General features: G+C 45.1%; 1 protein-coding gene across 2 annotated transcripts in view; it reads left to right on the plus strand.

Annotated features, from left to right (window-relative positions):
- NWD2 (NACHT and WD repeat domain containing 2) overlaps positions 1-24,564 on the plus strand; it is a 253,510-nt gene that overhangs the window by 223,948 nt on the left and 4,998 nt on the right. For both annotated transcript variants that reach the window (XM_075858996.1, XM_075859004.1), the window contains exons 5-6: positions 19,014-19,158; positions 19,559-20,148. In XM_075858996.1, coding sequence (XP_075715111.1) covers positions 19,014-19,158; positions 19,559-20,148 — 735 coding nt within the window. The remainder of the gene's footprint in view (positions 1-19,013; positions 19,159-19,558; positions 20,149-24,564) is intronic.

Raw genomic sequence — 24,564 nt, forward strand, 5'->3', positions numbered from 1 at the left:
AACATGGCAAACGGCGTGCAGGCACATCAAAATCTGCCTCTGCAGAATTTTCTGCCTGCAAAAAACTCGGTGTGAACAGGGCCTAAGGATATGTTCACACGCAAAATCAAAAAGGGCTGAAAATTACAGAGCTGTTTTTAAGGGTATGTTCACACGGAGTGTTTTCAGGCCTCGAAAAATGCCTGAAAAAAATGGAAGCAGAACGCCTCCAAACATCTGGCCATTGATTTCAATGGAAAATACGGCATTCTGTTTCAACAGGGCGTTTTTTTACGCCTCGTTTTCCAAAAAAAAACGCTGCGTCGGAACAGAATGTGGTTTTTCCCATTAAAATCAATGCGCAGATGATTGGAGGCGTCCCGCTTCTGATTTTTCAGCCGTTTTTTGGAACGTATGTGCACACACAAAATCAAAAACGTCTGAAAATACGGAGCTGTTTTCAAGGGAAAACAGCTCCTGATTGTCAGCCGTTTTTTTAGTAACTCGCGTTTTTCATGGCGTTATTTACGGCCGTTTTTGGAGCTGTTTTTCTATAGAGTCAAAGAAAAACGGCTCCAAAAACGGCTCAAAAAGTGACATGCACTTTTTTTCACGGGTGTTTTTTACACGGCCATTTTTCAAAACAGCTGAGTAAAAACACACCCCGTCGAAACAGAACGCCGTATTTCCCATTGAAATCAATGCTCAGATGTTTGGAGGCGTTTTCGGCCCGAAAAATGGCCGAAAATAAGCCGTGTGAACATACTCTCACACAATGAAAAACAGCTACAAAAACGTCTCAAGAAGTGACATGCCCCTTCTTTTAATGGTGGAGTCTTTTTACGCACCGTTTTTTTTTTTAATAACAGCTGCGTAAAAAACTGCCCTGTCTGAACTAAACTTAGTTTTTCCCATTGATTTTAATGGGTAGATGTTTGTAGGCGTTCAGCTACCGTCCTTTCAGCCTTATTTCGAGATGTTTACGCCCCGAAATATGCCTGAAAACACTGCGTGTGAACATACCCTAATGTCATGACCAGACGTGGCAGATTTCTTCCGCCACTGTCCGCATCAATGCCGCACATAATCTGCGTTGCAGATTCTGTTGCGGCTCTGCCTAAGATGGGCATTAAATTGATGCGGACTGGCCGTTGCGTATTGAGGTGAAAGTACTTCCCTTCTCTCTATCAGTGCAGGATTGAGAGAAGGGACAGCCCTTTCCCTAGTAAAAGTAAAATAAATTCATACTTACCCAGCCGTTGCCTTGGTGAAGCGTCCCTCTCTTGACATCCAGCCCGACCTCCCTGGATGTTGCGGCAGTCCATGTGACCGCTCCAGCCTGTGATTGGCTGCAGCCGTCACTTGGACTGAAACGTCATCCCGGGAGGCCGGACTGGAGGAAGAAGCAGGGAGTTCTCGGTAAGTAGGAACTTCTATTTTTTTTTACAGGTGGATGTATATTGTGATCAGAAGTCACTGTCCAGGGTGCTGAAACAGTTACTGCCGATTGTTTAACTCTTTCAGCACCCTGGACAGTGACTATTTACTGACGTCGCCTAGCAACGCTCCCGTAATTACGGGTGCACACACGTAGTCTCCCGTAATTACGGGAGCCCCATTGACTTCTATAGACCTGCCGGTGCCGTAATAACGGCCCGTGATTACGGGCGTTTTTACATTAGTGTGCATGGGGCCTCAGACCTAGAAATACATAGGTCCAGCCAGAATGGAGAAATGTAATGTTCGTAAAACAAATACGCTACGCAGCACACATAACATCTGCGGACTTCATTTCAGAATTTTGACTCTCCATTGAAGTCAATGGAGAAATTCCGCAATGAGTCCGCAACAAGTCCGCTACACGTCCGCAACAGCCAGTTTATGCTGCGGACACCAAATTCCACACAGCAGCCTATGGTCCGCAGCTGAGTTTTCCGCAACGTGTAAACGAACCTCACTAAAAAGCTGTGGAACGCAATGGAGAAACGTGTACGCTGCGGATTTCCGCAGCGGACTGTCCGCAGCGGAATTCCAGAGCAATTCCGCCACGTCTGGTCATGCCCTTAGTGTTTAAAAACCAGTGACTTCTGTATGATTCCTTGAAATCTGCTTGTTACTCAATGAGAGCAGCAAGCCCAGCCCTGTCAGTCACCTTCCTCGCAGCGCTGATAAAACAAATTCTCCTTTTCCACTTAGCAGGTTAAAACCTGAGTAAACATTTCAGAATTTCAGACACAGGGGCACAGGTTTATCAAAGACATTGTACTTTATATTTTTATTTTATTTTTAACCTCATAGAGTTTCTGTATTTACATGTCCAATATTATTTCAAAATTAAGGGACTTTAGTGAGACAGAAAAAACATTAAGTCGAGCCATTGCCCTTTCGTAATGACTATATCACAGAGCAGGAGAAGTCACTAATGAGCACACATCATGTCACCTAATAAAAGCTACAGTTCCCCTTTAAAAGTATGATTCCAGCTTTAAAGTAAATTAATTTGTCATTATATATTTTATATTAAATATATTTTTTCTCCTCTTGACTTTGTTTTTGATATTAGGATAATTTTCTTATTCTTATTCTGTGGTGCTAATATTTAACTAACATATCTGCTATATAACGTTGCAGGGGGTCTGCCTGTTTAATAAGTAACCTTCATTTTAATGAGTTCCCAATGGATTGTGTTTTCTATGTGTGATGTTGATACATTATAATTATGTGGCATGCGTCTGAATATGTAAGGGGAGGGGGATTAGTGGATTTTACTCTGTTTACTCTTTTCCTTACTTTTAATAAAAGTTGCATCATGTCAATGTAAAAAGAAAAAGTTTATTTCAGTCATCAGATCCATCATTTGATTTGTACTGTGTTTAGAATTCAACAATTTCCATTGTCATTCGATTAATGTCACCTTGAAGCTGTGTTATTTATTATTTTATGTTTGTAGATCTTGGTGGATTGCCAGTAAATAAGGAATTTAAGGTTAGCGTGCCATCTCATACAAGCTATAGGATGAGCAACATAGGAATTTATTATCTTAACCATGACCATGGGATTACAGAGCTCGCCCCATTTCGAACCCTTTTGCTTAACCTTCCCATCAATACTGTCCACCCCCTTTCTTGCTTCCAGGCCTTTTTTCCCCCTCCTCCCATGTCACTCTCCCATCCCCCAGTGAGACACACGAGACAGTGGGTTGGAAATTTTCGGCCACAGCAGCCATTTTATTAACAAATTTACATGAACATAAAACATTCCTTTATAAATAACATTACTAGGAAAGGGGAAGTCCTTGGCGCTCCAAAACTTTGGCGCCTAACTGCCCCCTGTATAGCTACTTACCCCCAGCCGTCCCCTAGAGGCTCAGAGGCACCTTTCTGCTCCGCAGTTGGCTTGCCAAGTATGTAAAACCACTCCCCGGGACACCACCCAGCAGGAGTCCAAAATACGCCCATCTCCATGAGCAATTATGTATTTTTTAGGGACCATACCTCTGATGAATCCCCTACTTCAAATTACCACCAACTCCAAGGACCCCCCAATCCGCCACACGAGCATACTTAGACCACCTTTAAGTATGCGAGCCCCAACCATCCATCATTGCCCGCTCGATTCCTTCCTGAATCCGCAAAGCCCATAGGTCAATGCCCACCGCATTGAGATGCACTCCATCACCTAGCCAATACTTCCCTTGGCCATCCTCGAAATCGTAGTGCCGCACAAAAAATCCCCCGTTTTTTACCACAAAGCTGGAAACCGCCCGATTGACTTTCACCCGGGCCTTGTTTACACGCTCTACCGAACGCGCATTTCTCCATACACTACGCGGCACTATTTCCGACCAAATCACCTTTACCTTCGGAAAACAGGACCTAAGCCGGAGAAGGTCATACTTCACATCCCAAATTAATTCTCTAAACGGGCGAGTACCTAAGTCGTTTCCCCCTACATGAAGGACCAACAAATCAGGAACCCGATTCAACTGCGCATACCGATGGAAATCCGGCAAAACTCGACTCCACACCATACCGCGCGTGCCCAGCCACCGTATCACCACCGCCGACCTTTGGAACCCCAGTTGCCGCCCATCTGGCCGCACATCGGCCCTTAACGCCCCCCAGTGCACATATGAGTGCCCAAGAATCCACACCAGTGCAGGTGTACCATCTGAAATAGAAGAACAACAATGATAACACCAACCAAAACAGCATGCTGATACGAGAAAACAAATCACATAAAGTGAAGACGCACGTAGGACTTATACCTCCCCGACTCCCAACGACCTATGCGCTTCACCACATCAGGCCCCAACCCCCATGACGCAGCCTCCGTGGCTGCCCCTATACGAAAGGAGTGTGGTGAATAAATACCTTTATCCAAACCCAACACCTGCAAACATCTACGGAAGACAGCGGTAAACTGGCACCTTGACAAGAAAGCCCCATCCGTATGACATAACAGCGGCCCCCCCCTACACCCTCGCAGCGCGACGTATTGCTCATAACATTTTACCGGGCACAACCCCGTCCTTGCCACCGCCCCCAGAACCACTCGTTTACCTTTTCCACTTTGATCCGATTTCGACCGCCTTACCCAGAATTCCACTCTCCCCCCTCCTCCTGTTACATCTTCCGCTTGCAAACCCCCCGCTCTCTTCTTACTAGGGGAAATTAACTTGCCCACTCTTAAAGCCCCAAAAAACGCCCATGAAAAAGCCAACTGAAACAATGCTACCTCATAGCCCGAGAAACACACCTTCCCCAACACTTCACCTAACTGCTCCAAAAGCGCGAAAGAAACCGGGCGACGGCCGTCCGGCCGCCCCGCCTCCTTTTTCCGAAACCCCTTCAACGCCTGGACAATCAAGAAATCTTTCGTCACGTCCCCCAACCCCCTTAGTTTAAAACCAAAGGCCAAAGCTGACACGAAACGATTCACTTTAGACACCGACCAGCCTTCCACTGAGACCCATCCCAAAAACCCCAACAAAGCTACCACTTGTTCCTCCATCGACCCGCCTTCGGGCGAACCTGTCAACCACGACACCCAGTCCCTCCACGCCGCGTCGTACGCCAACCATGTACCAGGCGCTAGAGAAGACTTGATCAAACCTCGTGCTGCTCATAAACCACGTCCCAAAGCCATCCCGGGAACGCGACCCCTTCCAGATCCGCCTCCGGTGCCAACAGACGAAACCGCTCCCACTGTAGGCGAGAGAGAGAATCCGCGATGTCATTCTGTACCCCCGGAACATGAACCGCAACAATCCACGCATTGAGTTACAAACAACGCAACACCAGCCGCCGTAACAACCTTACCACCGGGGGTGAAGAAGCCGTTACATTATTGATTGCCAACACCACCCCCATATTATCACAGTGGAACCGCACCTTGCTATTACGGAAACGCTCCCCCCAAATCTCCACCGCCACCACAATTGGGAAGAGTTCCAGAAGTACAAGATTACGAACCATTCCCAGCGACACCCATTCCTCCGGCCACTGCCCCACGCACTACTGTCCTCTACAATAAATACCGAAACCCACACTACCAGCAGCATCGGTAAACAATTCCAATTGCACATTATCCACCACCGGCGAGATCAACAATGATTTTCCATTATACAAATTCAAAAACTCTCTCCATACTGCCAAGTCATCCCGATGCTCCCGCGTCAACCGCACAAAATGATGTGGGGCTCTAACCCCCGCCGTTGCTGACGCCAACCTCCTGCAAAAAACTCTGCCCATGGGCATTATCCGACAAGCAAAATTAAGTTTTCCTAACAACGACTGCAAATCCCGCAGCTGAATCTTATGAAGCCGACCCGTCCTGCTCACTTCCGATCGCAACGCTTCCAGCTTGTCCTTAGGAAGTCGACACTCCAATGCCACCGAATCCAGGGTAATGCCAAGAAAAACTATACAAATACTGGGACCCACAGTCTTCTCTGGAGATAACGGAACACCAAACCGCTGAGCGACCCACTGTATTGCCCCCAGCAAATTGGCGCACACCTCCGAACCCGCTGGGCCCACACACAGGAAGTCATCTAGATAATGTATGACCGACTCTAACCCTGCCACTTCCCGGATTACCCACTCTAGGAACGAACTAAACGCCTCGAAGTACGCGCAAGATACTGACAACCCATCGGGAGACACCGATCCATATAATAAGCCCCCTCCCAGTAACACCCTAACAGCCGCTGGCTGTCCGGATGAACCGGGAGAAGCCGGAAAGCCGATTCCACATCGGTCTTTGCCATAAGGGCCCCCGCCCCGTACCGCCGCACCCACTCAACTGCCGCGTCAAACGACGTATACACCACCGAGCATAGCTCAGGCGCAATGCCATCATTTACAGACAACCCCCGCGGATGCGACAAATGATGGATAAGCCGGAATTTATTTGGCTCCTTTTTTGGAACAACCCCTAACGGTGACACAACCATGTCCTGAACGGGCCGCACCGGGAACGGTCCCGCCATGCGCCCTAACCCCACTTCTTTACGCAACTTGTCTAACACTACCTCCGGATACTCCATTGCCGACTTTAAATTCCGTAGGGAAAGGGGGACCGCATGAACCGGGGAAGGGATCACAAAACCAAACTGAAAACCTCGCAACAACAACTCGCCTTTCTCCCTGTCCGGGAACCTATTTAGGTACGGCTCCATCTCTTCCCACCTCACCGGCGTCAGCCCCATGACCCCCACCACTTCCCCCTTTTCCCTTCCCTTTTTTGAAACACTTGGCGGACCCGTGCGAAGTCCCGCCGCAAGAGGAGCAAGAGTGCTTAAACTTACAACCCGCCCCAAACTTGCATTGACCGTCGTTAAACTGCCAGCACAAGCCCGCCCTTCCTCCTGTCCCTCCCCCCGATTACCCCGATTGTCCTGAGGGGCCGGCAACCCCAGCCCCCCCCTTTTGAAAAGACTGCCCGAACTTAGCCGGGGCCATTACTTTCCACCAAAGCCCAATGTCTTTATTATCCCATCTAATGTTGGGACGAACCGCTTTTCTCTGACGAAACTGTTCGTCATACCGCAGCCAAGTCTGACCCCCATACGAGCGATGCGCCTCACCTATCGCATCCATGTACCCGAAAAGGGCGGAGCAATTCTCCGGCGCCTTTTCCCCTATAACACTGGCCAGTATGGCAAACGCCTGCAACCAATTCACAAACGTCTGCGGGATTAAACGATATTGACGCTTCTCTTCCTCCTCCTTTTTACTTTCCCACCTTTTTCCCTTGTCTAAATTAAACTTTTCCAGAGGAAGAAGCGAAAAGATTTCTACGTACTCATCCCTCCAAATTTTTTCTTTCACTTCAGTCTTCAAATGCGACCCCAACAACCTCTCAAAACAAACGTACACCTCGCCTTTAGCTTTATCATCTAACCTCACCCTATCCACATCCTTATCTTTATCAGTCTGAACCGCAACCGTCACTCCCCCGACCTCCACCTCTGGTACCGTCCTCAGGGGTTGCACCGATTCACCACCCCCCCCCGCTGCCGGAACCCACGCCTCAACCGGGGATGCAGCAGGCAACCTACCCCCCTCACAACGCGCTAGCAACGCCTTTACACAGCCAAGCAATTCCTGCACATCTCCCCCCCCTCTCCCAACAGACAACAACCCACTATTTTCAACATTCCTAACTGCCTCCCCTTGGGAACCCTCCCCAAACCCCGGGGATCTAAATATCGCTGGAAATGTATGTAATGGTGACATCGACTCACCAGACTGCATGGGCGCTGAGTTCCCACCAGCCGAGGCGCCGGGACCTCCACGACGATCATCCTCCATTGGCACACCTCCGTTTTCACCCACCTCCGGACATCTGGGGCCTGAAGCCGCACCGCAGGCTCTGCAGTTGTGCGCACCATCCTGAACCGCATAAGTGTCGCCAAACGTCAGGGGCCGTTCCGGCCTCCGCTCTCTCTCCACCGCTGCCCCCTCCCTCCGTCTCTGCAGCACCACCGATTGTGGTGACTGCTGACAGGCGGGCCGCCCGACTGGTGCATCGCCAGATCGGCCCGCCGCAACTCCTCGTGGTGCTGACCTGGAGACGGGAGGCTGTCCCACTGGCCTGGGACCCTGCCCTCCACTCTCCGGAGGGCCCGACCGGCAACTGGGATTCCTCCCGGACCGGGACCTCCGCCCCCTAGCGGTGGAAGCGGAAACCCGGCCCGGAGCGTCCCTCGAGGGGCTCCCATGCCTGCGTCGAGCCCTAGGCAATTCGTCCGGGCTAAGGCGTTCTGGCGGCCGCACCCGCCGCGACCGCCGGAGGGGGGATGTCATCACCTCAGGCGCTGCCTGCGTCCCAGCCGCACTCGAACCCGCTGCCTCCTCCAGCCCTGCCAACAACTCCGTCCCCGATGCCACCGGACCCGTCCTCCCGAGCTCCTCCTCAAGCCAGGCCATGCCCCATTCCACCACAGCCTGCCGCACTTGCTCCATCAGGGCCTGCATCGTTCTTAAGGTCAGTACAAGGCTAACTGCTTTCCTGGGGCGTGAATGGCGCGAAACTGTCTATCACCCTTCCTATATGCCCTCTGTTAACCTCGCCCCCTCCCCTCCACCTTCCTCCCCCTCCTTCCCTTGAACTTTTCAACTCATTCCTTCTCCCCTGCAACCCTGGTCATGTTTGCCTCCCCCAATCATTGCATGATGTGTCCGGCTATTTCTGGAAAAGTCCTCAATGTTGTATAGTGTATCGTTAGCATTATACTAGTAAATAACTTTATAAAAACTATGATAGATAGATAGACAGATAGACAGACAGACAGACAGATGGACTCAAGAACGAGTCTATGTTAGCTTATCCTGAGGACACAGATACAGTTGAAACCTGGAAGCAACCGAAAAACAACCGAAAAAAAGACAAAATGCGCAAGATGACGTCGGTTATCTGCGTTGAATTTCATTTTATTTTTTTTCAGATTAATTGTCCAGGCCTAACTTGTGGTAAAAATCACCAGTGCAGGTTAAGTGGTGCTTCATTTAAAAATAAAATTGACGGGGTAATGTAAAAGGGAACACCCGTGCCACATCACCCGCCAGAAAGAATGTGTGTGGCCATAGTGCAATTTGCAGCAGCACTGCCGGCACAAGCTGTCCGGCCAGTAGTAGCAGGCCAAAGTTGTCTGTTGCCTCTGGAGGCATATTATTGTGGAGGAAGCAGATGAAATTGTGGAATGGATGGCTTACTCATTATCTTATTCACAGCAGGATGATGTTACTTACGACACTTTTACTTTGCGCCACCTCCTGCTCCTTCTTCTTTCCAGTTAATTTGTGGCCCAATTGAATCATTTAATTTCCGTCATCATGGTCTTCACTTACCCCTAGTGGAGCACCTTCATTTTTCCCTAAGAGACACCACCCCGAGTGCTAAACAAGATTTTCAAAATATAGAATTGAATCTGACGGCTGTTTTGATAGAATCAGACCTGAAACAAATTTCGGGAAATTCACCCATCATCTCTAATTTCCAACAATCCTTAAGGAGTTCCGATATATATGTTAAACTATCATTTTTTTTCCGTTTTACTCTCTTCTTTAATTCATTGCAGACCATCTCTATTGGGTTTAGATCAGGTGACTTTGTAGGCTGGCTCATCTGATGATATATGCTTTTGTACCATTATGATGGAAATAAAGTTTTGACACTGTAACTGCAGTGAATAACCTGTGTCTTGGCTTCTGTTTGGTTTGCATCTTGTTGGGGGATTGTCCCTCTGCTAAGTGGCACAAATAAGTAACATTAAAGTGGTGCTTAGAATTCTATTTATTGTGGTAGCCATGCGGGTTAATTATGCCTCATTTCATGTTTATGTGGGCCCATGGGCGACACAGACTTAGTATGCCCCTTTGCGGGGGACTCACGGCGGCAGTAAAACGTCCGAAAACTGCAGTTTTTGCACCCATGCAGAAGTTAGGCCCTGTTTATGCCCCCATATAGAAGTTAAGCCCCCAGTTTGTGCCCTCTGTAGATAGTGCCACAGTGCCCCGTGTAGATAGTGCCACACAGCCCCCTGAAGGTAGTGCCACACAGCCACATGTAGGTAGTGCCACACAGCCTCCCTCGTTGGTACTGCCACACAGCCCCCTCATAGGTAGTGCCACAAAGCCCTCTCATAGGTAGTGCCACACAGCCCGCCCTCGTATGAACTGCCACAGAGCCACCTGTAGGTAGTGCCACACAGCCCCCCTCCCAGGTAGTGGATTCTCTCCTGGAGGAGCCCCTGACGTCACTGTCCATATATAGGTAGTGACGTCAGGGGCTTCTCCAGGAGTGGAATCCACGGCCAGAGCATTGGCATTGCTCTGGCCAGGGATTCTGCTCCAGGAGTAGTCTCTGACGTCAGGGGCTCCATGTAGGAGCAGAATCCCTGGTCAGAGCATCGGCAACACTCTGGCCGGGGATTCAGAGCGTCGGCAACACTCTGGCTGGGGATTCCATATATGAATAGTGACACCAGGGACTCCTTCTGAAGTGGAGTCCCCGGCCAGAGCGTCGGCAATGCTCTGGGGCAATTCCACACCTAGACAGGGGCTCCCTCAAGGAGAGGATTCCCCAGAGAAGGCCTCGGCAACGCTCTGGTGGGGAATTCCACTCCTGGAGGAGCCATTACAGCGGCATCAGCAGCCGGCAGGCCAGTGTGCCCCCCCCCCCCCCAATCGTAGTGGTCCCCGGCACTTGCCTGGATTCGGTACTGACGTCAGCCCTGCTCATTGTACACCAACAGTGTCACCAGCAAAGCACCCCCACACCATCACACCTGCTTCTCTATGCTTTTGACTTGGAGGAGATATTGGATTCATATTTGTTCATGATTGTCTGTCTGTGCAAGGGTCACTCTTTTTCAGTTTAAATTCATTCATAAGAATTACTATACACCTGAAATACTGTTTAGGCTGGGTCTTATGTCCAATTACAAATGTTTTAGATGTCACACACATAGGGGATTCTTTTTACACACAGTATGGGAGTAATATAAAGTTTCTCCCTTCTGGTCTAAAGGATCTGCCAGACACAGCTTGCCAGACTGAGACTGACTCTATCTTCCACCACTCAGGATGGCAGGCTTAGGAGTGGGAGAGCCTATTACAGCCTGGCCAGACGGAGCTAGCTCCCGCCCTCTGTCTATTTATACCTGCCTTTCCTGTTCCTCCTTTGCTTGTGATTCTTCTCTGCTGGTTTCCTGGCCCTGCTGCAGCTTCTTGAACTACTGATCCTCTGCTTGTGATTGACCTTGGCTTTACTGACCACTCTTCTGCTCTGCGTTTTTGTACCTCGCTCATCTCCTGGTTTGACTCAGCTCGTTCACTTCGCTTGTTGCTCACGGTGTCCCCGTGGGCAACTTCCCCATTTCCCTGGCTTCTTTGTACCCTTGTCTGTTTATCTGTCGTGCACCTATTGAGTGTAGGGACCGTCGCCCAGTTGTACCCCGTCGCCTAGGGCGGGTCGTTGCAAGTAGGCAGGGACTGAGTGGCGGGTAGATTAGGGCTCACTTGTCTGTCTCCCTACCCCGACATTACATCTGGTCACAATTGTGGGTGTGAATAAGAGATGGGGAAGTGTGAGTGGTTTTCTGAATGTGGTCCCTGTTATATATCTGGCACTTAGCCCACGGCTAGAGACTGTTGTTAAACAAATAAATAAATAAAATAAAAATTATTAAAAAGATCCTCAGTCACAATGTCTAAAGCCAATGTCCAGTATGGAAAACATATGTATAAGAGGACTCTCCATTATGTAAAACTATAACCAGTAATTATCAATCCTGACAAGAGCAGCTACATTTAAGATGTATATCTCTGTTCACATCTGCATCCTGATTTCCGTCTTATGATGGATACCACCGGCGCGTGATTTATAATGAGGTCTGCTCCTGCCTCTGTGGTGCCCGTCACTTTGACGGGAAGAACACCACTGCAGGCAGCATTGTTCTTCCAGTCAAATCTGATGAAATCTGCAGCGGAGGCACCGAACGCAAATTTAAACAGAGACTAAACTGTAAACTCCATTCATCCTAAACCATAATTTTTTTTGCGTTGTGCTTTGTAATACTATCAAGCCTTTAGGAAGGGTTAGTGTCATTTTCAATTGTGAAAATTGTTCATAAGGCTATATAATTCAATTGGATTATCTGCCATATTTAAGATAAATTGTAGCGCCGGCGGCCGTTGTTCTCATTCACCCCAGCAGCCGCCAGCCTCTTTGTCCTCTGCGCCGGCATCACCCTGCTCTGGGAAGCTGGTGCACTCTGCTCTCTCCACTGCCCTATCCCCTTTCTTAAAGGGCCAGCGTGCGCACCAGGAATATTGAACACAACATGTCCCAACACACACTGGACTATAAAAGGAGCACTGCCCACTACCTCTTTGCCTAAGCAATGTTGTGTCTTACCCAACATTGTGTCTTACTCAACGTTGTGTATGCAAAGGTTCCTCTGCTGTATCCTTTATCCCGATGTCCTGTATTCCGTATCCCGTATCCAGTATCTGTGTCCGGCGTCCTTGCCAAGTCCACTGTCCGAGACGACTGCGCTGTCTGGTGTCCAAGCCAAGTCCAGTGTCCCAGATGACTGCACTATCGGTGTCCGTCTCAAGTCAAGTGTCCAAGACGACTTCAGTGTTCAAGTCCAGTGTCCGTGTCAAGTCAAGTGTCCAAGATGACTTCAGTGTTCAAGTCTGATTATCCAGCACAAGCCAGCTTCTGATAGTCCGGCACAAGCCTGCTTCCGATAGTCCGACACAAGCCTGCTTCTGATAGTCTAGTACAAGCTATCTACCCAGGTACTCTCACCCTAGTGTCTGTCATAGACTTTCCATTTGACCAGCTGCTACTCCGCTATGGCAGAGCAGCCCAGTGGGTCCACATACCCCACAGTCGTGACATAAATATTTATCTGAATGCTCAGATTTTGGGTTGGTTGGCTGAACAGCTTCTTACACTGATTAACAGAATGCTGAGTGAAAATTACTGCCATTAAGTACAAATACAGCAAGATTGCACTGGTCATATACAAAGTGACATAGGGTCGAAGTCAGAAAGGAAAAGCAGAAACAAAAATAAGTTATAGATGTTTCAGAGTTTAATGTTATAATTTCCTAAAGATGCATTACTTGAGAATTGGGATAATGTTCTTAAAGAGGCTCTGTCACCAGATTTGCAACCCCTATCTGCTATTGCAGCAGATAGGCGCTGCAATGTAGATTACAGTAACGTTTTTATTTAAAAAAAACGAGCATTTTTGGCCAAGTTATGACCATTTTTGTATTTATGCAAATGAGACTTGCAAAAGTCCATGTGGGCGTCTTTAAAGTAAAAGTCCAACTGGGCGTGTATTATGTGCGTACATCGGGGTGTTTTTACTACTTTTACTAGCTGGGCGTTCTGACGAGAAGTATCATCCACTTCTCTTCAGAACGCCCAGCTTCTGGCAGTGCAGACACAGAGCGTGTTCTCGAGAGATCACGCTGTGACATCACTCACAGGTCCTGCATCGTGTCGGACGAGCGAGGACACATCGGCACCAAAGGCTACAGTTGATTCTGCAGCAGCATCGGCGTTTGCAGGTAAGTCATGTAGCTACTTACCTGAAAACGCTGATGCTGCTAGTAAAAGTAGTAAAAACGCCCCGATGTACGCACATAATACACGCCCAGTTGGACTTTTACTTTAAACACGCCCACTTGGACTTTTGCAAGCCTCATTTGCATAAATACAAAAATGGTCATAACTTGGCCAAAAATGCTCGTTTTTTAAAAATAAAAACGTTACTGTAATCTACATTGCAGCGCCTATCTGCTGCAATAGCAGATAGGGGTTGCAAAATCTGGTGACAGAGCCTCTTTAAAGATGCAGGGGTAAACGAAGGATTTTTAAAGGGGGGTTTCCAAACGCATACTTTTCAAACGAAGTTATTTTCGCCACATTCTGTTTTTTACGCTATGAGTATTGGTCTGCACTTATCCACCAGCCTAGCCCTTTATATTACAAGCTCTAACAAAAAAGGGATAGGTTAGTGGACATGTGCTTACCACTACTGGTAGCGTAAGAACCAGCATAGATAGTGCCACACTCAGTGCCCCTTTAGATAGTGTCCCACACCGCCCCCTGTAGATAGTGCCACATTGTCCCTTATAGATGCTTCCACACACTATCCCCTGTGGATAGGGCCAGTGTCCCCTGAAGATAGTGCCAGTGCCCCTGTAGACAGTGTCACACAGCCCATGTAGATAGTGCCAGAAACCCCCAGCAGATAGTGCCACAGTGCCCCTTGTAGATGCTTCCACACACTATCCCCTGTGGATAGGGCCAGTGTCCCCTGTAGATAGTGCCAGTGCCCCCTGTAGGTAGTGCCAGTGCCCCCTGTATACAATGCCACACAGCCCATGTAGATAGTGCCACAGTGCCCCCATTAGATAGTGCCAGACACTGCTCCCTGTAGATAATGCCATAGTGCCCCATGTATATAGTGCCACAGTGACCAGAAAGGACAGTGCCACACACTGCCCTCTGTAGATAGTGCCACACACTGCCCCTACAGATAGTTCCACAATGCCCTGTGTATATATCATAGTTCCAATGTGCTCTCTGTAGATAATGCTACACACTGCCCCCTGTAGATACTACCACACATTGCCCATGTAGACAGTGTCACACACTGTCCATGTAGATAGTGCCGCACACTGCCGGGAGGGGAGGTAGATAGGGCCACACACTGCACACAGGTAGGTAGAGCCACACACTGCCCACAGGAAGATAATGCCACACACAGTGCCCAGGTAGGTAGTGTCACACACAGTTCACAGGTAGGTAGTGCCAGACACAGTGCACAGGTAGGTAGTGCAAGACACAGTGCACAGGTAAGTAGTGCCAGACACAGTCCACAGGTAGATAGTGCCACACACAGTACACAGATAGGTAGTGCAACACACAGTGCACAGGTAAGTAGTGCCACACACAGTGCACAGGTAGGGAGTGCCACATTGTCCATTTAGGAAGTGCCCTACACAGTGCCCATGTCGGTGGTGCATGTAGGTATTGCCCCACACAGTACCCATATAGGTAGTGCCCCATAAAGTGCCCATGTAGGTGGTGTCGCAGGCTAAAACAAAAACTCACCTTTCCCCATTCCGGCGTTGCGCTCTGCTCCAGCGATGCAGGCCTGGTCTCTTTTGACCAGGCCTGCTCCAGCGAAACTACGAAGGCAGGACAATGACGTCATTGCGATGTCTGCATCACAAGAAAATACTGATGGTTCCCGTTCCTTGCCTCAAAAAGGATGACAATTGTATTTGTGTCCTAAGGACGTGGATACAATTGAGTCCTATAGTATGAAAGGCTCTTCCGGCCCACGTGCGCTAGATATAGCAATCTTTAACTTGACTCTTAACTTGTTAAATACACTGTGGCAAGAAAGAAACTTTTACTTGACTTTTTCGATGGCTTTATAATGGCTTTTGTTCTGTAATTTCATGCTGCAGGAAGTTATCAGATAAACTTTGCTACATCTGTATATACGGTAATGTAGTATCCTACATTATTGTACAATCCCATGCAAAAGCACTGATAATACATCTTGAGTCATTGTTCCACATCCCTTATATCTTTTTACGTGGTAGAAAAACAATAAATGTTAGCAATAAAGTCATCCTCAGATATGATATACAGTTAGGTCCAGAATTATTTGGACAGTGACACAAGTTTTGGCATTTTAGCTGTTTACCAAAACATATTGAATATACGGTTATATAATCAATATGGGCTTAGTGTGCAGACTCTCAGCTTTAATTTGGGGGTATTCACATCCTATTTTGAGCAAGGGTTTAGGAATTACAGCTTTTTAATATGTAGTTGCCTCCTTTTCAAAGGGCCAAAGGTAATTGGACTATTATCTCAAAAGCTATTTAATGGGCTGCATGGGCTATTCCCTCGTTAATCCATCATCAATTAAGCAGGTAAAAGGTCTGGAGTTGATTCCAGGTGTGGCATTTGCATTTGGAAGCTGTTGATGTGAACCCACAACATGAGGTCAAAGGAGTTCTCAATGCAAGTGAAACAGACCATCGTTAGGCTGAAAAAAATGAAGAAATCCATCAGAGAGATAGCACAAATGTTAGGAGTGGCCAAATCAACAGTTTGGTACATTCTTGAAAAAAAAGAGCGCACTGGTGATCTCGTTAACTCCAAAAGGCCTGTACGTCCACGGAAGACAACAGTGGTGGATGATCGCAGAATCCTTTCCATGTTAAAGAAAAACCCCTTCACAACATCTACCCAAGTGAAGAACACTCTCCAGGAAGTAGGTGTATCAGTATCTAAGTCTACCATAAGAAGAAGACTTCATGAGGTCAAATACAGAGGGTTCACCACAATGTGCAAACCATTAATCAGCCTCAAAAATAGAAAGGCCAGATTAGACTTTGCCAAACAACATCTAAGGAAGCCAGCCCAGTTCTGGAACAGTATTCTTTGGACAGATGAAACTAAGATCAACCTGTACCAGAATGAGGGGAGGAAGAAAGTATGGAGAAGGCTTGGAAAGGCTCATGATCCAAAGCACACAACATCCTCTGTAAAAGATGGTGGAGGCAGTGTGATGGCATGGGCATGCATGGCTGCCAAAGGCACTGGGTCACTAGTGTTTATTGATGATGTGACTGAAGACAGAAGCAGCCGGATGAATTCTGAAGTGATCTGGGATATACTTTCTGCTCAGATTCAACCAAATGCAGCAAGGTTGATTGGACGTCGCTTCACAGTACAGATGGACAATGACCCAAAACATACTGCGAAAGCAACTAAGGAGTTTTTTAAGGCAAAGAAGTGGAATATTCTGCAATGGCCAAGTCAATCACCAGATCTCAACCCGATCGAGCATGCATTAAACTTGCTTAAGACAAAACTTAAGGCAGAAAGACCCACAAACAAGCAACAACTGAAGACAGCTGCAGTAAAGGCCGGGCAAAGCATCACAAAGGTGGAAACCCAGCGTTTGGAGATGTCCATGGGTTCCAGACTTCAGATAGTCATTGCCTGCAATCCAATTTGGTGGCAGCAGAGCCCAAATCATGAAGATTGTGTCACTGTCCAAATAATTCTGTTCTGGACCTAACTGTAGAAATCAATCAGGTGGAACAAATGTGGAGGCTACAACGGGATTCCTGATTTTCTGCTTTGAAGTCAGTCACAATGCAATTCACCAGAAAATAATGAAAATCAGACGTCTACCTCACCATTGGTGCGGACATATCCTCCAAACAATCTGTGTCTTGCAGCTCAACTCAAATGATGGTGTTACTTATCCTCCTTTACTTGAACTCTACAGATGCTGGCAGATAGAAAAACTCTGGCAATAGCATATAACTACTGTTTACACCCTTGGCTATTCCAGTTCACGTGTACACCTTAGTGCAACTGGTATCATCACACCTGTGTAAAAAAGGAGCCAAACACTGTTCAGTACCTTTTGGAATTCGATCCACAATTTGTTACTACTTACAGAATAAAAGCCCAAAGTTCACAGGGAAAACAGCTCATTCAAATATTAGTCGATAGGTACGGTTTCTGAAGAAACGCAATAAAAGTTCACTTAAACATACAGGCCATTAATGACCACATAAGTGCAATATAATAGAAGGATATTGAATTTAGTGGCGGTCGCTTATGTGCGCTGCCACTCCATTCAATGTTTAAGGGGCGCTGTGCTCAGCTGTCTCCGTCAGCCCCATAAACATTGAATGAAGCGACAGCCCACATGCACGACCATTGCTTCATTCAGAATCCACCTCACTGATCGTGCAGTGAGGAGGAATGGGGGTCGGGATCTCCATTCCTGTGATCGGTAGGTTTCCAGTGGTGGGGCCCCCAGCGATCATACATTACTCACTTATCCTGTGGATAGGTAATAAATGTCCATTGTAGGAAAAATCCTTTAAAGGAACACTAACTCTAAAAATGAATGATGAATGTAAACAGAAGAAAAACGTATATCCACATTACTTTTCAATCTAAAGTTTTTTGTGTAACTCATGAAATCTTGCGTAGAACATAAGGGTTCATTTCCTCCTCATCACTTCGATTTTTTTCAATAGGGCAGGGCTTTGCATTGCCCATTGCAGAACAGTGGGATCAGGCTTATTCTGCAACCAATTGCCTTACAGACACCAATAGGATTGTAGGAAGGAGGAGAGTGGAAATTGCTGATTTCTTTGCGCATATGTAGAAAAATTCTTTAATATATATTTCTTTCAGTTTTAATGTATGACGTAAAATAGCATCAACGTAAAGGAGGATATTAAGGGACGAATAGCTGAGGTTTTCATAATTCTTTTACGTAATATTTTTTATTTGCTGTTTTTCTGATGCCAGCTGTTGCTGCAGAGTGGCAGCTGTCAATCACAGCCCCATGTCCCTCCAACATGGGTGCCCGTGTGATCTTTGATCTGTAAATGTTCTCCAGTGAAGTTAAATACATTTTCCAGTCCTTAAAATGTGTGAATATTACACATCACAGGCCTCTTTTATCCACTGCTCCCTGCTCTTCCGCTTTCCTGTCTCTAGAGGAATCGTGTTTCACACGCTCGGCAGCAGATAGTGCAAAGTCAGTGAGCAACAGAATAGCAGAACAGACAGTGAGTAATTGCAGCGCTACCTTTCAAATTATAGTACATGGACATGCAGGTAGCTGTAAATAAAGTCAATATCTGTGGGAGGAAAGAGCAATCATGGGAACTGAAGTCCTTTACTTGGTAATCCCGTCCGGAGCAATCCCTAGCAAAATGAAAACAATATTTTTGTACAGAGCAGAGTAACCTAATGAAAATGAAATATAACTACTTCTGAGCTACTCATCTAGTGGGCCCAAGGAACAGTCTGATAATGATAAATGTGTTTAGTTACTTTTACTGTATCGATTGACTAAACTGCAATAATATCTGCTGATATTAAAAGTCTTATAATAGTTATTCTTATTTTATGTTAGTTCTTTTTTCATTTTTTTGCAGGGAGATTCTTCCACAAGTACTGCCAATGAGAAGAAGTGGCATGCAGTAGTAGAAGAGATCAAAAACATTTTCAACACCGCAGTTAAGTTACTTCATGAGAAAGGAAAAATTAAATCCAGCCAAGAAAAAAGATACTTATCATCAGGTATCTATACAATTCACCTGTGGGCTCTTTTTTAGAGGGCTGGGTAGTAAATAAATAAAAGGATTAAAAAAAAATATTGAATGATATGGTGAAAAAAAATCTGAATTACCGTAATGATGTATCTCACTGGTGTCTCTTGCTAAAGTGTTTCAAATTTAGCTCTAGTTTGGTGCTACACCCTACAGTAAATATTTGGAAATTATTTTTATATTAATTTCTTAATATACATTCATTTAGATATACATGGTTCATTTCAGAATACCCCCCCCCCCTCAACTACGGACAATAGTAATTTGGCAATCTAGAGTTGGTCAACCATCAACCATTGACAAGTCATAGACTGCAGCCTACAGTATTGTTTTATTGTTTGATTAATTCATATTTATTTTATGTTCTTTAGCCTTGGAAGATGAGTTTGACTTCGCTTTAGGAAAACAAACAGCAGCATTTTTAAAGAAATGTGTTTGCTATATTCGGAAAATTTCCAATATTGAAAGACATGTGAAAATACCTGAGATGTCCAAGTATACAGATGTTGTAAAAATAGAAGGTAAGGCCGTGAGAGACCAAGAGGCCCTTGAGAAGATGGTAAAGCTCAGGGATGAGTTTATTCCAACAATAGTTGCATCATCCAATCTACGGGTTTACACCTCAGTGACACATTGTGACATGAAACTGGGCTACTCTCAAGAAGTGGAGAACCATTATGTGGAAGGACTTTGCAAGCAGTTCTATGAAGACATGATCGATATAATCCAGGCAACTGTGCAACAGAACTTTGAAACCGAGACAGATTCCCTCTATGATGAAATTTTGCAACATTTGTCCTTGTGTAGGACCTACTCTTCATTTTATGAATACCGGTGTGAAGCGCTTAGCCTTGTTCATAAATACATGCAGCCTTCCAAATCAGGCCATATCAACCCACTAATAGTATATGGTGGACCTTGCACTGGAAAAACACTTCTCTTAGCAGAAGTAGCAAAAAAGGTAACAGTACAGATTAGAACATATTACCAGTTGGCCTCATGTTCTTGTGTCTTATAATGGGGCTAAAACAAATATAATTAGAAAAATTAAAACTAAAAAATTCATACATTTCAAATATTCATGCTTATGTCTGAAATATTGTGATCTAGGCTTAACAATTTTGACGCTTTGAGTTTCTTATAGATGTAGAACATTTTCGTTGAAGTCTTGATATACAGATGGGACAATCTTTTATCAGTACACTTAGCACATTCTAGCAGATGTTCCTCATTTGATCAGCGACAGATTATGTTCACTGTGCTCAATCTGTTTATCCAAAACCAGACTACTAAAAATGGGTTTAAGTATGACAAGCTTCTGTGAAGTAGGAAATCTAAATATTTCTTTTTTTAAACAGTTATTATACTTACTCTTAAAGGCCATGTACACAATTTTTTTTACAAAAAGTGTGTTTGGTGCAACTTTCTAATTACTTTTTATTAAAAATAATTTTTACTTTTTGAGAAACAGCTGCTTTGTCTCCTGTATACAGAGCAGCTGTAAATTGTGCTGAAACCTGAATTCATCAGGTCAGTGGGAATGACTAGTTCAGTGTCAGCGGTCTCTGACACGCAGGATCGAGCTGTTACCGATCACATCTAAGTTCATAACTTAGGTGTGATCGATAACAGGTGGATCCTGCGTGTCAGAGACACGCAGGACTCAATGACACTGAATATGTCAGTCCCGCTGATCTGACGGATTCAGGTATCAGCGCACGATACAGATGCTCTATATACAGGAGACAAAGCAGCTGTATCTCAAAAAGTAAAAATATTTTTTTTATAAAAAGTAATTATAAAGTTGCACCAAACAAACTGATACGAATTTTTATTTAAAAGAGGTGTACATAGCCCTTAACTGTGTTGCTACATAATAAACTATAGCTTTCTACTGTAATTTACTGGAGGATAATGCATTTTGTGGTAAAGCTGGCCACAGACCTATGGTAATTGCTGACAGAATCAGCAATATATACATTTTCTTCATTAGGTAACAGAATACATCCAACCTGTTTGGCTGATTTCTTCTGACATCATTGACATAGTAAATTATTAGCAGTTCTCCTTAGATGAGGCAATTATTATCTAGTTCTGACTTAAGAAAATGTATCGTGCATAATAAAAAACTGTACCCTAACCAAGGGGAAATAAAAAACAAAACAAAATGGCATAAATCTTTGTAGATGTAAAAAGTGTAAAATTATATATCTTACCAGGGCTGCCCATAGAATTTCTGTGCCCCCTAATGCAAACACAATGTGGTCATTTCAAACCTCCACCTTCCCCTTTCTGCAATCTGGGTTTTCAGGAATTTAAACTGTAGGTGATTTGGAGCCAAGCCAGAAACATTAAAAATTAAGATGGTTGGTCTTAGGGGTTAATAGTGATAGTTCTTAGTGTGCCGTATGGGTTAATAATGATATCCCTGATGGGTTCATTTCCCTGGTGGTCAATCGGGGTGAAGGTTTTAGTGGTAATAACCCTAATAGCCTAGGGTAATTAAATGCTATGTACACCTTTGATTAAGAAAAACATTTTTTTACATACGTTAGTAGTTGTCTTGAGTAAAAAAAAAAAAAGTTGCACTAGGTTTCAGGCAGCAATCTTCACTCCTTCATTCATTTTCAGACCCCCTGATATGCAGTTTGTAACCTGCTCCTAGTTTGAGAAGTTTCTAATGTGGATGTGTCGCTTTCAGTAGTACATGCTGGATGTGCGGTCTGTGACTCAGGATGCTGCTGCCTTCACTAGCTCTCATAAATCAGTACAGCCTCATTCCTATTCTGCTTATCCCTTTCCAGAGGTGTAACTTGAAGCTCCTGGGCCCCAATGCAAAATCTATAACAGGGCCCCCACCTACCAAATATCATTTATAATACTACTATTTTCTTATGCAGCTGAGGGACTTTTGGGCTCCAGGGCCCGGGTGTGATGGCTACCTCTGCACCCCCTATAACTACGCCCCAGCCCCTTTCTGCAGACACTGAAACAGCTCCTGTCTCATCACCTCTCTCCTCTGCAAAAACTGATGCTGATGAAGTGTGATTTCTCACATGACCTTACAACACAACAGCCAGCTATGTAAAACCATGTTTACATGTTTAGAATTCTGTCGGGATTTAGGCGCCGATTCAGTGCCTAAGTTCTGACAGAAACTACTAACATTCTACCAGCAATGCATGTGAATAGGGTATTTTTATTCCCCATTCACATGCTCAGGAAAATATCCACACGGAATAATGACTGCGCTGTGGATTTTAAAATCTACAGCAAGTTCATTATTGCTGCGGATTCTGCGTTGAAAAGCCACAGATTAGATCCATTAGTCGGCAGAAGTACAACTTTCAGACGCGGATTTCTGTTGCTGATTTCATAAAAACAGACATGTAAACATGGCCTAAATGAGTTGCACAGATTCTACAGCAGCAAAATGGTTGCCCATTTTTAATGAAGACTATTTAGAAAGTTGCTTCATTTCACATTTAGAAAGCAAATGAACAAGAAAGAAAATCATTGCAAAGGCGCATAGCCTTTAACCCCTTAATGCACCATGACGTAACTGCATGTCATGGTGCGGGGGGCGATGTATGGAGTGGGCTCACGCGCTGAGTCTGCTCCAAACGCTGCTGGTGTCAGCTGTGTATTACAGCTGACACCCGGGACTAAAGGCCAGGAACAGTGATTGCGCTGTTCCTGGCCGTTTAACCCCTCAAATGCTGCAGTCAATCACCACCGCAGCATCTAAGGCGTTAAAAAAGGTGGGATGGCCCCCTCCGACAACTCATTGCCCTCCCCCACGACGCAATTATGGGGTGCCGATGGTTGTTGTGGCAGCCCAGGGGCCTAATGAAGGCCCTCAGGTCTGTCTTCACTCTGTCTCTGTTAAGCCCTGCCTCTGGCCTTCTGTTAAACCTCTGGCAGGGCTTAACAGAAACCTGTAAAAATGACAATAAACTGCAATACATGTATTGCAGTGTATTGTACCAGCGATTCAATGATCGCTGGTTCAAGTCCCCTAGGGGGACTAATGAAATGTGTAAAATAAAAACAGTTTAAGAAAGTTTTTAGTAGTGAAAAAAATATATTAAAAGTTGAAAAAATAAGCTTTTCCCATTTTTACTCTAAAGTAAGGTAAAAAAATAAACAAAATTGGTATGGCTGAATCCAAAAAAGTCTGAACTATTACAATATAGCATTATTTAACGCGCACGGTGAATTCCGTAAAAAGACAAATATAAAACGCCAAAATATATTTTTCAGCCAACTTAGCGGTAAAAAATATTTGTAATAAAAAGTATTCAAAAAATCGTATGTACTAAAAAAATGGTACTAATAAAAACCACAGCTTGTGCCACAAAAAAAAAATGCCCTCACACCGCTCAATCGACGAAATTATATAAAAGTTATGGCTTTCAGAATATGGCAACAAATTATTTTTTTTCCAAGAAATAAGTTTGTAGATAGAAATATATATACATTTGGTATCACCATAATCATATTGACCAGCAGAATAAAGTTAATTTGTAATTTTTACCGCACGGTGAAAGACGTAAAGAGAGAAAAGAAAAGAAAAAGAAAATGGAGGAATCACAGTTTTTTCCAAATTCCACCCCACATAGAATTTTTTTCCATTCCCCAGTACATTATATGTTACTTTAAATGGTGCCAATAAAAACTACAAGTCCTCCCGCAAAAAAACAAGCCTTCACATACCACTCCATTGACGGAAAAATAAAAAAAGTTATGGCTCATAGTAGGTCGGGGAGTGTAAGATGAAAATGAAAAATCAAAAAATGGCTTGGACTTTAAGGGGTTAAGGCGTTTACATCAACATTCCTGGTGATCTAGTGTAGAGAAGGTGTTATTGCCAACACCCCTGGTGGTCTATGACAGTGAAAAAAAATTATGTCAACATCCCTGGTGATCTAGAGTTGAAAATGTTTTAATAACAATATCCCTGGTGGTCTAGGGTAGAGAAGGTCTTTATGGGGGCATGTCCTGCTGAGGTCGGGGGCCTCAGGGTTATTTGTTACCACCAGAAATGTTATTATTAATTGTTCATGGAGCTGTTATTTGGTGACTGTATTTTGATATTGTTTTATCACAGTATGGTGGTATTTACTTATGTATTGTGTGGCACTGCTGCTTAGGCAGTCTACAGTTTATTACATTTTCAGTGTATGGTGGTGGTTCCACTGTAAAGTGTTGTACGGTACTTATAATTAAGCACAGTTTAGTATTGTTATTTGCACACTGTATTAACAAACACTTTATGGGGATGGGGGTAGTCAACAGAAGGTATCACACAGGACAACATCCAATGTAAGGCCAGCCCTGTTTATAAAGAATGATTAACCATTTCCTAATCTATTAT

Source organism: Rhinoderma darwinii, chromosome 1 (genome assembly GCF_050947455.1).
Source record: "Rhinoderma darwinii isolate aRhiDar2 chromosome 1, aRhiDar2.hap1, whole genome shotgun sequence".
Lineage (NCBI taxonomy): Eukaryota > Metazoa > Chordata > Amphibia > Anura > Rhinodermatidae > Rhinoderma > Rhinoderma darwinii.